The following is a 16,445-nucleotide window of genomic DNA, read 5'->3' as shown; positions in this document are numbered from 1 at the left end:
ATAGAACATGGTATAAGGCTGGGGACTGAATCCACACTGCTTCCTCCATGAATGTGAATATAGTAGGAATGAATAATAATCCTGTGGATGACGTATCAGTTGGTGGTACTGTGATTGGTAAGACAGGTTGCCTAAGGCTACAGCAGGATCAGATGAGAAGGTGGACAAAGCATTGGCAGATGGAATTTAATCCTAAATTCTGTTGTATTTGTTTTTTCCCTATAAATGTCTGCAAGAAAATGTAACTCAAGGTAGTATATGGTAATATATACATACTTAGATAATAAATTTACTTTGAAGTACAAGGTGGTGCATTTTGGGAGATAAACTGAGTGTAGAGCATCTGCAGTAAATAGTCGGGTGCCAAGGAATATTTGTAAACATAAGAAACTTAAACTTCAAATCCATAGTTAATTGCAAGTGACAACACGGGTAGATAGGGTTGTGAAGAAGACATATGACATACATACCTTCTTAGGTCAGGACATAGAAAATAAAATTTATGAAATTATGCTGCAATTTAACCAAACGCCTTCATCTTCCTTCACTTTATGACTCCATCAGGAGAGCATTTTCTGTCTGTTCACTCTGTGTATACATACTGTGATTTTTAGATATCTCCACCAGAGCTCTTCACTATCTTCCTTGTTCCAAGAACAACCCCAGATTTTCCTGTCTATCATCAAAGCTCCATCCCTCATCCCTGGAATTACTCCAGCAAATCTTCTGCATTCTCTCCAAACTCTTTCCCAAAATGTGGTGCTCATAATGAGACTGAACCAGGGTTTTATGAAGGGTCATTGTGAATTCCTTGCTCTTTGTCTCTATTTATAATTTGTTTTGTGAATATCTAGCTGTTTAGTTATGCTCCTTAATGCTCAGCTGTTCCCTGCACAGATTCTCAGCATCAACTTTACCCTCCCAGAGTGGAGCAGTCTGTTGAAGGCAGAAATAATTCCTTTGTGTTTAAATGGTTGTATCCCTATGGGGGTATCAAGCTGCAACGTACTGAAGACTAAGTCAGTGAAGTATTTACTAATGTTAACATTTCTTCCAGAGACAACGCTTTTGACTACCTGGAGTTCCGCCTTTGGATAGGGTTGTGGTCGTCCTTCTTGACCTTCATCCTCGTTGCCACTGACGCCAGTTTCCTGGTCCAGTACTTCACCCGTTTCACTGAAGAAGGGTTCTCATCATTGATCAGCTTCATCTTCATTTATGATGCCTTCAAGAAGATGATTAAACTGTCCCACTACTACCCCGTTAACGCAGACTTCAAGGTGGACTACATCACTCTGTTTAGCTGTACGTGCCTGCCACCTGAACAAGGTAGGAATGCTTAAGCAGTTTTGGCTAAATACATTGAGGTTTCATTGAAATGACCTGTGTCATCTGGGCATTACTGGCACTGTGCAAGGCATTGCTGAGAACACACTTGGAGTATGTGGTCAATTTAGAAGGCATAGAGCATTGCAGGCCCCTTGGCCCATTTAGTCTGTGCCAAACTATTATTCTGCTCAGTCCCATTGACCTGCACAGGGTCAGCCAGTTATAAAAGAGGTGCCGCTACGCTAGGAAGAATGCAGAAAAGTTTCACAAGATGTTGTCAGGACTTGAGCAACTGGGTTATAGAGAGAGCTTGAATAGGCTCGGACTTGCTTGAGACTGAGTGATCTCATGGAAATGTTATAAAATCATGAGGGGCATAGATAGGGTGAAGGCACTGTTTTTTTCCCCAGGGTTGGGGAATGAAGAGCTAGGGGACATGGGTATAAGGTGAGAGGGGAGGGATTCTATAAAAGCCTGAACTTTTTCACCCAGTGGGTGATACATAGTTGGAGCAACAGTTCAAAGACATTTGAATTGGAAACATCCCTGTACATACATAGGAAAGGTTTAGTGAGATACGAGTCAAACATGGGCAAGTGGGACTAGTTTATATCAGAATATTGATTGGAATGGTCAAATTGGTCCAAAGGGCCTTTTTCTGTGACCTTTGACTCGATCACTCTCTGAGTGCACTTATTATCTTTCTCAGTCTGCCCTTGGAAAAACGGTGGGGTGGCGCCTCTTCAATCCCTGCAGTCCTTATGGTGAAGGTGCTTCCGCAGTGTTGCTGGAGTGGGAATTCCAGGAATTATTGGTGGTGGTATTTGCTGTAGCTGTGATATTTTCTTTGCTTCTGATAGCGTCGCTTGAAAATTGCACGGTGGTTAAAACGTATCCGGCCACTTCTAAGTAGCTTGCACTGTTGTCGATGACTGAGACTGATAAATTTCTTTATCATTCTCCTTTGTTCACTATATCTCTTCAGAAGTTAGCCTGTAGTTCGTTCCCTCTTTAAATAGGCAGTTGACCGAGTGGTTGCTGTAGAATGTTTCTGTGGATCAAGGCAAATGCCCTGGCCCGACCCACTAGCTTACACCAGACTAAGCATGAGGCCAGTTGTGGTTTATTTGGATCTACCTCAGGCAGATTAGCTCATTTCATATCAGTTGAGTACTATCTAATCAGGGAAGCTTAGTGGTGTTAAATACCCTGCATTTAAATATATTTACTGAGATCAGAAGTATTCTGGGAACAGGAGGATGACTGAGGTGGGATTGCTCTTGGTTTCAGTGATGTCAGAGCAGGCCGAATGGCCTGTTCTTGCTTCTATCTGCTGTGCTCTTAATTGAACTTTAAATTCCTTCATGTTAAACAGGATGGCACACTTTTGGGAGGAAAGCCATGTTGATGTTTCAGGACAGTGTGGAGTATTGCGCCATGAAGTTGTTTCTTGAAGAGGCAGCCGAGATGGGGTGTGGGGCATTCATCTGTTTGTAATTTCAACTCCACCTTACAAATATTCAAATACTCTGCTTCCGCAGCCCTTTGTGAAAGAGATTTCCAGACTCAGAACCATCTGAGAGGAAGAGCTTTGTCTCATCTCTATTCTAAATGTTTGACACTTGATTTTAATGTAACCCCTCATTCTAGATTCTCCCAAAAGAGAAAGCATCCTCTCTGTGTCCATCTTGACAAGATTCATCAAGCTATAACACATTTCAGTCAAATCTAGTCCATCTTGTCTAACCTTTCCTCATAACACAACCTACCTATTTCAGATATTAGTTCCGTAAACCTTCTCTGAACTGTTCCAAATCATTACCGTCCTTTCTTAAATAAGGAGACCAACAGTGAATGTGCTATAGATCACCAATGATCTATATAATTGAAGCATGATCTCCTACTTTTATATTCAATTCCAATAGCCACACTCTCTATAGGACCAATGCTCACTTACTTAACACATTATTTAGACATAGAAATTACAGCACAATACAGGCCCTTCGTCCCACAATGTTGTGCCGACCGTGTAACCTACTCCAGAAACTGCCTAGAATTTCCTTATTGCTTAGCCCTCTATTTTTCTAAGCTCCATGTACCTATCTAGAAGTCTCTTCAAAGACCCTATTGCATCTGCCTCTACCACCATCAATGGCAGTGCATTCCATATTTATAACATATCTGTAGAAACTCTTAGCATCTGCTTTTATATCTCTAGTTAATTTTACCTTTTACTTTTTTCCCCCTTTCATAGTAAGGTTTGAATCATCAGATGCTGTTTCTTTTTTGTAAAATCCTGCCTAATCTTCTGACCTGCCACCTGGCTCTGCACAGTTACATGGATTTTTCTTTTAGTTTAAGATTACATTTAACATTTTTAACAAATTGGTTTATTATTGTCATATGTACTGAGATATATGAAAAATTTAGTTTTGCATGCCACCTACACAGATCATTTCATCATATCAGTGCTTTGAAGAGGTACAAGGGGAAAGCAATAACAGAATGCAGAATAAAGTGTTACAATTACATAGAAAGTGCACTGCAGGCAGGTAATAATGTGCAAGGCCATGACAAGCTAGATTGTGAGGTCAGGAGTCTAAATTATCATAGTAAGGAGCTATTCAATAGTCTTACAAACAGCAAAATAGTGGCTGTCCTTGAGTCTGGTGGCATGTGCTTTGGGGCATTTGTATCCAGAAATCCTACAATAGGTATTAGATATGGCCCAGTCCATCACAGGTAAAGCCCTCCCAACCATTGAGCACATTTACATGAACCGCTGTTGCAGGAAAGTAGCATCAGTCATCAGGGGCCCCCCCCACACCACAACACACAACACCACCCCACCCCACCACATTCTCTCTTCTCACTGCTGACATCAGGAAGAAGGTACAACAGCCTCAGGACTCATATTGCCAGGTTCAGGAACAGTTATTACCCCCCCTCCCCCAAACATCAGATTTTAAACCAAAGGGGATAACTTCACTCATCTTCACTTGCCCCATCATTGAAATGCTCCTACAAACTATGGACTCACTTTCAAGGACTCTTCATCTCGTGTTCTCCATATTTAGTGCTTATTTATTATTATTGTTTCTTCTTTTTGTACTTGTGCAGTTTTTTTTGTCTCTTGTTCTCTGGTTGAAGACCCTGCTTGGGTGATCTTTCAGTGATTCTGTTATAGTTATTATTCTATAGATGTGTTGAGTAGGTCCACAAGAAAATGAATCTCAGGGTTGTATATGGCAACATGTATGTAATTTACTTTGAACTTTGAAATTTGGTGGGTGGTGGGAGAAGAGAAGTTGTTTGGGGTGGATGGTATCTTTGATTATGTTGAAAAGTAGATCATCTTAGACTGTGAATCTTGCTTTTAAAAATTTTCCTTCTCATAGGAGTGTATTTATTCTGTGTATTCTGAAATATCCTCCTAAATGCTGCACAGTGAGGTGCAGGTTCAATTTTAATCTGTGTGTGGTTTGCATGTTCTCTCTGTGACCATGTGAGTTTCCCCCACATGTTCTGATTTCCTCCCACATCACAAAGGTGTCTGGCTTGGTGGGTTAGTTAGCTCCTGTAAATTGCCCCCTGTGTGGGTATGGGGTAGAATCTTGGGGCAATTGATGGTTAGTGTGGTATTTGGGCTGCATCTCATTTGAATGATCCTGAATTTATTTTGCCAGTTAACTTCATCTCTTGTCCTCATTGGTGTCTTTATTTAATTCTAAACACTTGCCATGAATAGATTCTTCTCCTCGGACAGAATGCTAAATTCCGTTGTTTTGTTTCTGTCTGTTACCTAGAGATACTTTCACAATGAAGTTATCAGTTCATCCTGTCCATTTGCATGTAAAGAGGGTTTCTTCTTTTTTGTTAACTAGCAGGAATGCTAATTTACTGATAACGAGAATGGTATTCCTTTGTAAACCAAATGGGGATTAATGTTCTTTCTTCTGAGTCTGTAAGCTTTTGTTGACGGGCTTTTGGGCAGATCGGCGCGAGGGGGTCGAGACAGAGGACGCAATGCTCTAAGCTGGGCGAGGATCGGACCCCAAAGGGGGGTCCGAGGCCGGGAGATTCTCCGAGGAGGGGGGGGGGAATGAAGCTAGATGTGCTTGGTTGACCACTCGGAGGGTCCTGAGCTGTTTGGAGAGTCCGAGGAGTTCGGAGGGTCCTGAGCTGCGAGTCGAGGAGTTCGGAGGGGATCGAATGGTGGCCAGAAGACTTCAGAAATTGAGCTCCAACGGCTGTGCACGAAGTGGTTTGGACTTTGATAAGTTTGGCGCCTTTTCTTTAATTTTCTCTTCATATATACTGTATCGTTATTAATCACTTAGTTATAGTAACCTTTATAAATTGTACTCATTTAATCGCATATGGTGTACTGTCTGTTTTTGGGTGAGGCGGCGACATCACACAGCATCCACACCAGCTGATTACCCAGTTTGGCGGGGCTGAAGGCTGCTCCCCCTAGACGAGAATGAGCTGAGCGAGCCTGAGGCGACCCAGGGGGTTACATTGTGGGGTGCTCGTCCGGGATTGATTTCTGTGGAAGCTGTGTGATCACCCTCTTTAAATTGTGTCTGCGGCGAAGAGCTGGTGTGCCTTTGTGGGTGTGTGATTGCTGGTTATCGCTGCGTGTGTGTTGGGTGGGGTGGCTGCTGTTGTTAGCCTCGAGGTCGTTGTTCGAGTTCCAACTAGTGCTGACGAAATGGTGGTGGGACCATGGGTTGTCTGTACTGTTTGGAGAGTGAGGAGTGACAGGTTGGGATGTTTCAGCAGTGGTGAGCTCCGCCCGGTTGTTGGAATAACGTCCAGCCCTAAAGGGGCAGAGGCGTGGGCGGAGCGGACCCCTCAGTTGTTGGGTGAGTGGCAGTGCTTGGCTGAGGGAAAGCGACAGGGACGGGTTGAAAGTTTGAGTAGACGGGCTGGTGACTTTGTTAGAACTGTCGGGCGCAATGACCTCGAAGTGACCGCTGCCAGTTCTGGGAAAGTGTGGGAAAATGCGTGTGGTTTGACTGGAAGTCAAATGCCGCAGCTGGGGGGCTTATCATATCCGTGGCAGGAGATTGGTGGGAAGTTTTTAGGGTATCCCTTTTTGCCTAGGGGGGCAGATAAATTGCTTGTGGTGCCAAGGGGATCTGTCAAGGGGATCGGTTGTTCCGTTGATTCGAGAGGTGTCGGGAAACTTAGAGGAGGCCCAGTGGGGGAACGGCTTGGGATCTCTGGGGGAGCACGTTCCCAGCAATGTACCAAGGAACTACCGAAAGGAACAGACTCTATTCCTGAAGGCTTAGAGGGGCCACGCGCACAGGTGTTGTTACGGATGGATGGAAGTCAAGTTAAAGCCATCCTCGGCACCGGGGCGCCGGTTAAGTTGCTGTACAGTTTGTTTCATAACCGTTATTGGAAGCATTTACCCTTGACAACATTGAGGACACTGGAGATTCAGGGTACCAGTGCCGGTGATTATCCAGACAACGGTTGTTGGTCAGTGAAAATGGAATTCTTAGAGGCAAATGTGGAGGAGACTGAGGTTCATGAATCGTTAACGCTGATGTGTCCGGACCCTGTTGAGACGGGCAGCGTTTCTGTTCTAGAGAGAACCAAAATCCTGCTGGTGCGCTTGGGAGCCTGCCCGGAGGAGGCGAGTGAGCGTTGTTTGGAGGCATTGTCGATGCACCCAGGGTTTCGAGCTGCTTGTGCGGACGTGTGTAGCAGCATTGGGCTGATACCGAATTCAAACAAGAGCCAGTGGTGGTACGGCCTGGGGGAAGTATCTGAGGGTGAGACCCTCTTCGTGGACGCTGCGAAACACCACAAGGGAGGGACTGCTGAAGACACCTCGGAGAGAGAGAGGTTGCGGCGACTGGCCCCTACAGCTGTGGAAGATGTAGGCAGCGTGTGTATGGATTATATTGCGTTGAAGAGGTGCACTGTCAGTGACCAGAATATGGCCCTGAGGGCCAGAGAGGCAATGGCCTGTCTGAGTGGTGTGAAGTGGTTTAAGGTGCTGGATCTGAGGAGTGGATGTTGCCAGATCCCGATGAGTGGGGCCGACAAGGAGAAGACGGCCGTTATAAATTCCCTAGGAGTCTTCGGGTCCGAAAAGATGCCACAGGGCATATCTGGAGCCCTTGCAACCTTCCTGCTGGGCAGGTGGAAGACCATAGGGGATGTGGAGGCATTTGGATGATCTCTTGGTGTTTGGATTTGCCTCAGGAGAATATGAAGTGAGGTCGTTGCAGGAGCAGCTGAGAACTACCGAGTTAAAGTGTTTTCGGGACACGTGCCAGGGCTGGCGAAGGTCGCAGCTCGTGAGTGACTGTCTCTACGGAATCAAGTTTGAAATGAAGACGGAGAGACTGGAGAAAGCGATCTGGAACCAGTCAGAAGACTTACAAGTTGGAGAGAATGAAGAAAGTTGTCTGACTGAGGGTAATAGCAAACTGAGAACCCGGAGAGGGGAGTTTGCGGAGGTGAAGAAATTACAGACGAATCTCAGCAGAGAGAAGCGGAAGCTTGAAGGGAACCTGAAGATGACCATCGACAGTTCAAATGAAGTGCAAAACCTGAAAGTTGATCTGGAAGAAGTCATGAGGAAAAAAAAGCTGGAGAGAAGTGCAGTGAATACTGAACAGGAGGCTGAAGAGACTGCGGGAGCAGTGCAGGCCACGTGTTTCCGTTTGGAGAAGATCAAACAGCAGCTACCGATCACAGGAATGAGGAAGAATACAGATTCGATGGATGATGTGCTGGATGTGTGGTACATGCTGCCTTTTGCTGACTTTCCCTCGATTGAGGAAGAGACCTTTGGCCCTTCTCCCATTGAGTCAGGTGTAGCGGGGAGGGTTAGCTGTGTGCAGTGTGGGGCATGAGTGAGAGGTTGAGAGAGGAGTTGGTAGTGGGCCCAAGGTATCCCCAGTTGTGTCCGAGCCTGAAGGGTTTAGGTGAGGGGGTACGGAGGCCTCAGAAGGGTTAGGGAACTCCCAGATAGTTGGCCTAAGTAGCGCCTGAGGAACAGGGCGTGAGGGTTACTGTGTGGGGAGGAGATGTCACTGTTTGTGCTTGGGTTACGGTGTGTTGGCAGGAAAGGTGGCGAGTTATTTAGTAGTCATGAGGACATGACTTTTATTTGGTGGAGGGAGAGTGTAAAGAGGGTTTCTTCTTTTTTGTTAACTAGCAGGAATGCTAATTTACTGATAACGAGAATGGTATTCCTTTGTAAACCAAATGGGGATTAATGTTCTTTCTTCTGAGTCTGTAAGCTTTTGTTGACGGGCTTTTGGGCAGATCGGCGCGAGGGGGTCGAGAGAGAGGACGCAATGCTCTAAGCTGGGTGAGGATCGGACCCCAAAGGGGGGTCCGAGGCCGGGAGATTCTCCGAGGGGGGGGGGGATGAAGCTAGATGTGCTTGGTTGACCACTCGGAGGGTCCTGAGCTGTTTGGAGAGTCCGAGGAGTTCGGAGGGTCCTGAGCTGCGAGTCGAGGAGTTCGGAGGGGATCGAATGGTGGCCAGAAGACTTCAGAAATTGAGCTCCAACGGCTGTGCACGAAGTGGTTTGGACTTTGATAAGTTTGGCGCCTTTTCTTTAATTTTCTCTTCATATATACTGTATCGTTATTAATCACTTAGTTATAGTAACCTTTATAAATTGTACTCATTTAATCGCATATGGTGTACTGTCTGTTTTTGGGTGAGGCGGGGACATCACATAGCATCCACACCAGCTGATTACCCAGTTTGTCGGGGCTGAAGGCTGCTCCCCCTAGACAAGAACGAGCTGAGCGAGCCTGAGGCGACCCAGGGGGTTACATGCACAATACCAAGTCTAGTGAAACGTGCTCCCTGTTTGGCACCACAACCCACTGTTCTAAACTCTTGTTCTGAGAGAGACCAGACAAACATAATTAATACTCAGTTGTCATTGTGGCTCAAAAATGAAGAGCATGAAGGTTCAGGAGAGGTTTAGCAGCCACAAATATTGAAAAGCCACTGCATCGTTGGAGCCCAGGTCTATTCTCAGGGAGATGTATGATATCCTGGGGTACCTGCTTCAAGGAAGAGCAGGTTTCTTCCCCTGTGGAATTGCAATTAAAATTGGTTTATTTATAGTCACATATACCATGATACAGTGAAAAGTTTATGAGCTGTTCATAAAGATCGAATCATTATACAGTGCATTGAGGTAGAACAAGCTAAAACGATTACAATGGAGAATAAAGTGCACCAGCTACAGAGAATGTGCAGTGCAGGTAAACAATAAAGTGCAAGGCCATAATGAGGTAGATTGTGAGGTTATGAGTTCATCTGATTGCTTTTTAAGACTATTAAATTGTTCTCTGATACAAAGTAGAAACTGTCCATCTTCTATTTGATGGCTGGGAGTTGGGGCAGATAAGAGAATGTTTGGGGCAGGTGGTATCTTTGATTTGGCAGGCTGCTTTACTGAGACAGTGAGAAGTATAGACAGAATCCATGGAGAAGAGGCTGCATGTCATGATGTGCTGAAATGTGTCCACAACTCTGGTTTCTTGTGGGCTCGGGCAGAGCAAACGCCTGCTAATGCTGCCATGGAGAGAGTTCCAGTATTGTCTACCGGGGCAGTGAGGGGATAATGATATATTTCCATGCCAGGATGGTATGTAACGGAGTGGGCAAACTCCAGTTGCTGGTGTTCCCCGTGCTTTTGCTGCCCTTGTTCTTCTGGCTGGTAGAGGAGCTGGGTTTGGAATCTGCTGTCAAAGGAGTCGGTGAGATTTAGCAGTGCATCCTGTATTAATACCTGAGGGGGAATTGATTAGACTGGTTTCGGGATGTAAGTTTATGGGCCATCACATCATTAGGGAAGGCCATTCAACCCAACATGCCTATACTAACTCTTTGATGGGCTGAGTCAGTCTTTCTCTGCAGCCCTGCACATTTTTGTCCCAGTGTTTTACAGCTTTTGAAGGTTCCTGTTGGCCAGTCATTTCCAGATACCACAGTCTGCTATGCCAGAGCATTCCCATTTTCTCCCATCTGCTGCTTTTCTTGATTCCCATCAGCTTATCCTGTCTGACCTCCTGCCATCCAGGTTCCTGAATGGCCCAATCCTTGCACCACTCCCCCACTGATCCCAGTATCCTGAGAAATATCGTGTGATACAGCCCAGTCAAGCCTTCAACGGACAGGAACTCTGTGCTGAGAGAAGTTTGGAGTTTCCAGCCCTCCCTGCCCTAACTTGTGAATAGGTCATAAATCTTGGACTAAAGTAAGGGGATCTGGGTTGTAGAGGGTGAGGTGGGTCACTGGCTGCCCGGTTCTGAGAGTGTGTGTGAAAAGCTGCCAGATTCAGACTGATATCAATCAGTATTACACGGCTCGAGAATACACGGAAACAAATCACTTCTAGCTGGAAGGTGATTCATTCTGTCTCCAAGCACTGGCAGAACCTTGAGTTTCTAGGGCGTGATCACTCACCCCACTGATCTATCGTTTCCTCTAGCTCTTTCCCTGTCTGACCTATCGCACAGCGTCTCAACATTCATTGTTCCCCAGCAGGGTGCCAGACTGTTCGGTTTGGGCTGCCCGTTGCCAGGATCACAGGGAGGCCATTCAGCCCTCAGCTTGGATACCCTCTGTTTACTTGCCTTCGCTGCAGCTCTGACCTGTACTTCAGTAAAACCCCCTGATCTTGGGTCTGCCTCTTGGTGTCAGCAGCCCACGGGGGGGGGGGGGGCGGAGGGGGATATCCTATTGTGCTCGAGGGTGTAGGAACTGTTACTGGACATGATCCTAATGTTACCCTGCTCTTTTTTCTCAGAAATCCACTCTCTCTCTGCCAGAGGAAATCATTGCTCTTTCCAACCATAAAAGGAGAGGTTAGGGTTAGGGGCAGTATGGTAGTGTAATACTGTCATGCACCAATGACCCGGGTTCAGTTCCGCCACTGTCTGTAAGGTCTGTGTACCTTCTCCCCAGGACCACGTGAGTTTCCTCCAGGTACTCTGGTTTCCTCCCACAGTCCAAAGACTTGCGGGTTAGTAGAAACATGGGTGTAAATGGAAGCGGGGGCTCAATGGGCTGGAGGGAACTGTTACCGTGTTGTACACCGAGACCATGAGGGAGGGCAGAACTGTGAGGCAGGTGGGGTGAGGTGTGGGGAAGGGTTGGAGGGAGATGAGCAGAGACACAAAGGGCTCCCAGTGCCGGACTCTAGTAAGTAAAGAATGTGACAATGGCGACCATTGGGGGAGAGGTGAGTGGCAGATAGAATCAGAACCAGATGGTGGTGGGGTTGAGGTGTGGGAAGCCGGTGGGTCAACTGTGTGTGTAGTGGGTGGATGGAACCAGGAGAAAGTTGTTGGAAAGCGTACATGACATCTTGTGGAACCTTGGGACCTCCCAGAGTACTTCGAAGACAGTCAAATTGCAGATTCTGTTGTGGGCTGCTGTTCAGCAAGGAGACCTATGAGATTAGAGGTTTTATCCACTGAGCCATAACCTTGCCTTTCAGAATAAATGGCACCTCTACTGCTGATTGCTCTCTGTACACCAAACTGGTTTCTGGAAAAACTTAAAATATTCCATTCTGTGCCTCTCTTCTTCCCCCCCCCCCCCAATCACAGCCTATTTCAAAGCCTCAGAGGCATGCAAGGTAGAGATGTTACAGAGCCCAATCCAAGTGTGCCCAGCCCCAACAAATTCCACTTCTGAGGGGGTTGAGTCTTTGAAATTCTCTGCCCCAGAAGACTATGGCAGCTCAGTCATTGAGCTGATTGAAAACAGATCAACTAATTCCTGAACATTAGAGGAATTGATGAATAAGGGGTCGGGCAGGAAATTCTCGGGAACAAAGATAATCTTGTATGGACAGCAGACACGTGGCCTGGATGACCCCCTGCCCCTGTTCATCTCTATTTGCTTTCATGGATCGTGTGGGTTTTGGAAGTGGTTATTTATATCCTGCCACTCCCACATGCAGAACACTAAAACAGGACCTTATATCAAAATTGTAAATTGTAAATAAACTACAGATAAATTGAAGTAATGACATAAAATTCAATAGAACTAAAACAAAATTCTTCCATCAGTCATTTCTAGGAGGCTGGATAACAGAGTTAGAAGCTCAACATTATGGTGTGAGATGACATGAAGGAAGGCATATTAGCCTGGTCTCTGGAACTGCCCCCCTCTGACGCCCCCTCAGACACCCCCTACTGCCCCCTCTTTATCTCTCTGTCTTTCTTCTGCTTCGATTCCCACCTCTCCTCATGTCTCCATCCCCTTCATCGTTATCTTTCTGGCTGTCTTCAATTTAAATATTAGATTAGAAATTTTTGAAGACAGCTACTCATGTGACTTGTGCTTAGTCTTCGACTTCTCATCTGTACCCCCACACTGATCATCTTCAGGCAGTCCAAACCCCTTTCAGAAACTGGTTTTGGAATCCACCCACATTGTTGTTCCCAGCAGCGCATTCCACATTGTTCTATGGATCACTCCAGGGCATTGGGGATGACTGGAAGAATTGGATCAGCCTATGATTGAATGGTGGAACAGACTCGATGGGCCAAATGGTCTGCTTCTGCTCCTATATCTTATGGTCCAATGAAAGATTTTTAGCAGATGGGGTTTTTCCAGTGATTTGTATCCCAGCCCTGAATGGCAGATCATTTAACTTGGAGACTCTGATCTCTGGTTCTAGATGCCCCAGGCAGGGGAAATCTGGCATATCTTTGCTCTCGTGTTCTAAGCCAGTGGTACTCAATGGGGGCCATGCTGCATTTCATAGGGGCCACAAAAATAAAAACAAGAAACTAGGGCCATATGAGTTTCTGAATGGGCCATGATAAGTTTACTGTTTTAATGAAATATATCAATTAAAAAAAATGAAAATATGTCATTAATTTGGAACTAAATGAGTGGGAAAAAAAATGCCAAATGATGCAAATGAGGATGTAAAATAATTAGCCTGTGTGTGGGTGTGTGGGGGTACGTCACTCCATATCCACCACCAAATCACACACTACAGATCGGGTGGCGCTATCTACAGTGAGGCCAGTCAGCGAGTATGCAGCTGTTTGCCTTCCACTGAGTCATGCGTGTTATAATACTTATAAAACGTGACCTGTCCTCTTAAAAATCTAAATATTGACTGTGTATTATAATAATTAGCACACTTAACCAAAACAAACTTTAGCAACTAATGGAGACTGCGCATGGTGAGGACACAGAGTTAAGTGAAAGTCTCAAGTGGGCCATGTGCAGAAAAAAGTTGAGAACCACTGGTCTGAGCTTTGATTAATGCACCCAAGTGCTCTTATCAACCAATTGCCTTTGTGCTCAGCCAATTCAGTGTACTTAGGCTCCAGCCAGGCTGGATCTTGCTCAATCTGGGCATTCATTGTGTGGAGATAAACTTGAGAGGTGTGGGTGCTGTGGTTTGCATTGTGTTACCTGTGGTTTATGTGCCACTATCTTGTATGTTGCGAATTGCTGGCAGTGTTCACTCTCAAAATTCAGTTAGCTCAGTTAGAGCACAGATTCTGCGCAGTTAAAGCCTGAAATAATTGCATTAATTTTTTTATTTTTGCCACATGCTTTCATTGTAAATTTGGAAACGGCATGAAGGTCAATGATTTATAGAGGCACTTGAGTCTTTGAGAAACCCTTGCTTGGAGTCCATTCCTGGGCGAACTCTTTTAGGGGCGTATGCAGTAAAACTCCAATTATCCAGCATCTTCAGGACTAGCTGCGTATCTGGAATTATTTAGAGATACAGTGCAGAGTAGGCCCTTTAAGCTGCACACCGAGATTTAACCCTAGTCTAATCACAGGACCGTTCATGATAAACCTCATCAATACGTCTTTGGGATGTGGGAGGAAGCAGGAGGACCCAGAGAAAACCCACACATTCCATGGGGAGGTGTACAGACTTCTCATAGAGGACACCAGGATTGAAGTCCAAACTCCAATGCCCCAAGCTGTAATAGTGTTCCACTAATCACTACCCTACCATGGACTATTGGATGTTAATCCTTAATATACATACGCACTTTTACTTCACCTTTATTACATGTTGTGAATTTTCTAGTGAACCCGATGAGCTAAAGGAGTGGGAGATGGGGATGCTGATGGAGAGTCCACTCTCTCGGCCCACACTCTGGAGCCTACCCTTCAGTTCAGGCCACACAGCCCACTTGCACCCTGGACATTGAGGGTGAACGAATGAGTCCGATTTCGGACCATCAGGCTTTGCGTACTAAACAGATCCCATTGTCAGGGAGATTCACTGGAGCAGATGTGGGAGGCTGGAGAAGTCAGGGTTGCTCTCTCAGGAGCAGAGCAGGTTAAAGGGAGACTTAGTGGCGATGATCGGAATGAGAAGGAGTTTGATTGAGATAGAAACATTCTGATAAGCAGGCAGCAGATGTGGAGGCCACTTGGTCCATCACTTTGTGTCAGCTCCCTGCAATCCCTTTCAATCCTTGTCCAACCCTGTCTTTGAGCTGCAACTTGTACTTCTCATGAGTATCAAGTCCCCCTTGACTATTTTTCCACTTAGCTTAGATAGGGATAACTTACAGTGGCCAGTTAACCTTCCAGGTGGTCATTGGGATATGGGAAACCCAAGCAGTTACAGGGAGAACGCTGAAGCTCTGCAGAGTCAGACCTGAGCTGAGCAGCAGTCACTGGAGCTGTGAAACACTGGTGCTACCTGCTACACCCCTGTGGCCTGATGGCTTATGGACTAAAGAAGGCAGGAGGAGGTTTTCACTAGAGGTTATTATAGGTCATGATCCGGGAGGTGGTGGAGGCTGAGTCGTGAAAGTAGCTTTTAGCAGAATTGGGAAAACAGTCAAAGAAGGAATTTTCCTTGGCCAGGGTGAGTATTTAGGGAGAGAACCCCAAATACACCCATACCATGAGCTAAGGCATACACTCAGTGGCCACTTTATTAGGTACACCTGTACACCTGCTCTTTAATACAAGTATCTACTCAACCAATCATACGGCAGCAACTCAGTGCTTGCAGACTTGGTCAAAAGGTTCAGTTGTTGTTCAGACCAAACATCAGAATGGGGAAGAAATGTGATCTAAGTGACTTTAACTCTGGAATGATTATTGGTGTCAGACTGACTGGTTGAGTATCTCAGAAACTGCTGATGTCCAAGGAGTTTCACCCACAACAGTCTCTAGAGTTTACAGAGAATGGTGCAAAAAAAGAGTGAGCCGCAGGTCTTTGGGCAAAAATGCTTTGTGAATGAGAGAGGTCAGAGGAGAATGGCCAGACTTGTCCAAGCTGACAGGAAGGTGACAGTAACTCAAATAACCATGTGTTACAACAGTGGTGTGCAGAAGATTATCTTTGAAGTGGATGGGCTACAACAGCAGAAAGCCACAAGCATATACTCTGTGTACAGTGTAAAGAGAAACAACAATAGACTCTGTGCCCCAGAAATCTGATGTGTTCTGGAAGACTTAAATAAAAGTTGGAGATGGTCTTGCCTCAGTAGAGTTGAGCATTGTAGAGTCTGGCCTGCTAATTTCTCAGGCCAGACCTCTCAATTTAGTTCCAATATCTGCCTAGAGAACCACTGTAAAAAAAAGAAAATTAGCTACAGATGAAGAGATGTTTTACTCTTTGTTAACGGTCTCTTGTGAAGAACAACACACACAAAATGCTGGTGGAACACAGCAGGCCAGGCAGCATCTATAAGGAGAAGCACTGTCGACGTTTTGGGCCGAGACCCTTCATCAAGACTAACGGAAAGGAAAGATAGTATCTGATGAAGGGTCTCACCCTGAAACGTCGACAGTGCTTCTCCTTATAGATGCTGCCTGGCCTGTTGTGTTCCACCAGCATTTTGTGTGTTGTTTGAATTTCCAGCATCTGCAGATCTCCTCGTGTGAGGAATGTTGTTTTCCAAGTTATAACTGTGATGAGGTGGATTGATCCTTGAAACAAAGGTCACACCTTCCCTGCTTTGTTTGACAAGCTATTTATGATTTGCCGACAGTGAGCCTCCGGACATCAGAGTGAACCAAGCAATCTGTGAAAACGTGCCAGGAGCATTTTTTTTTGGTGCTCAGTAAGACTGCTCAGAATGTAGCAACTCTGTGTATC

The 16,445-nt window shown here is 45.6% G+C and overlaps 1 protein-coding gene across 4 annotated transcripts in view; it reads left to right on the top strand.

Annotated features, from left to right (window-relative positions):
- Positions 1–16,445, top strand: part of LOC132391820 (electrogenic sodium bicarbonate cotransporter 1-like) — a 198,306-nt gene that overhangs the window by 116,465 nt on the left and 65,396 nt on the right. For all 4 annotated transcript variants that reach the window (XM_059965468.1, XM_059965469.1, XM_059965470.1 and 1 more), the window contains exon 14: positions 1,058–1,329. In XM_059965468.1, coding sequence (XP_059821451.1) covers positions 1,058–1,329 — 272 coding nt within the window. The remainder of the gene's footprint in view (positions 1–1,057; positions 1,330–16,445) is intronic.

This window comes from Hypanus sabinus, chromosome 3, assembly GCF_030144855.1.
Source record: "Hypanus sabinus isolate sHypSab1 chromosome 3, sHypSab1.hap1, whole genome shotgun sequence".
Taxonomy (NCBI): Eukaryota; Metazoa; Chordata; class Chondrichthyes; order Myliobatiformes; family Dasyatidae; genus Hypanus; species Hypanus sabinus.
The sequence above is the reverse complement of the archived record's forward strand: the minus strand, read 5'-3'. Positions and strand labels throughout refer to the sequence as shown.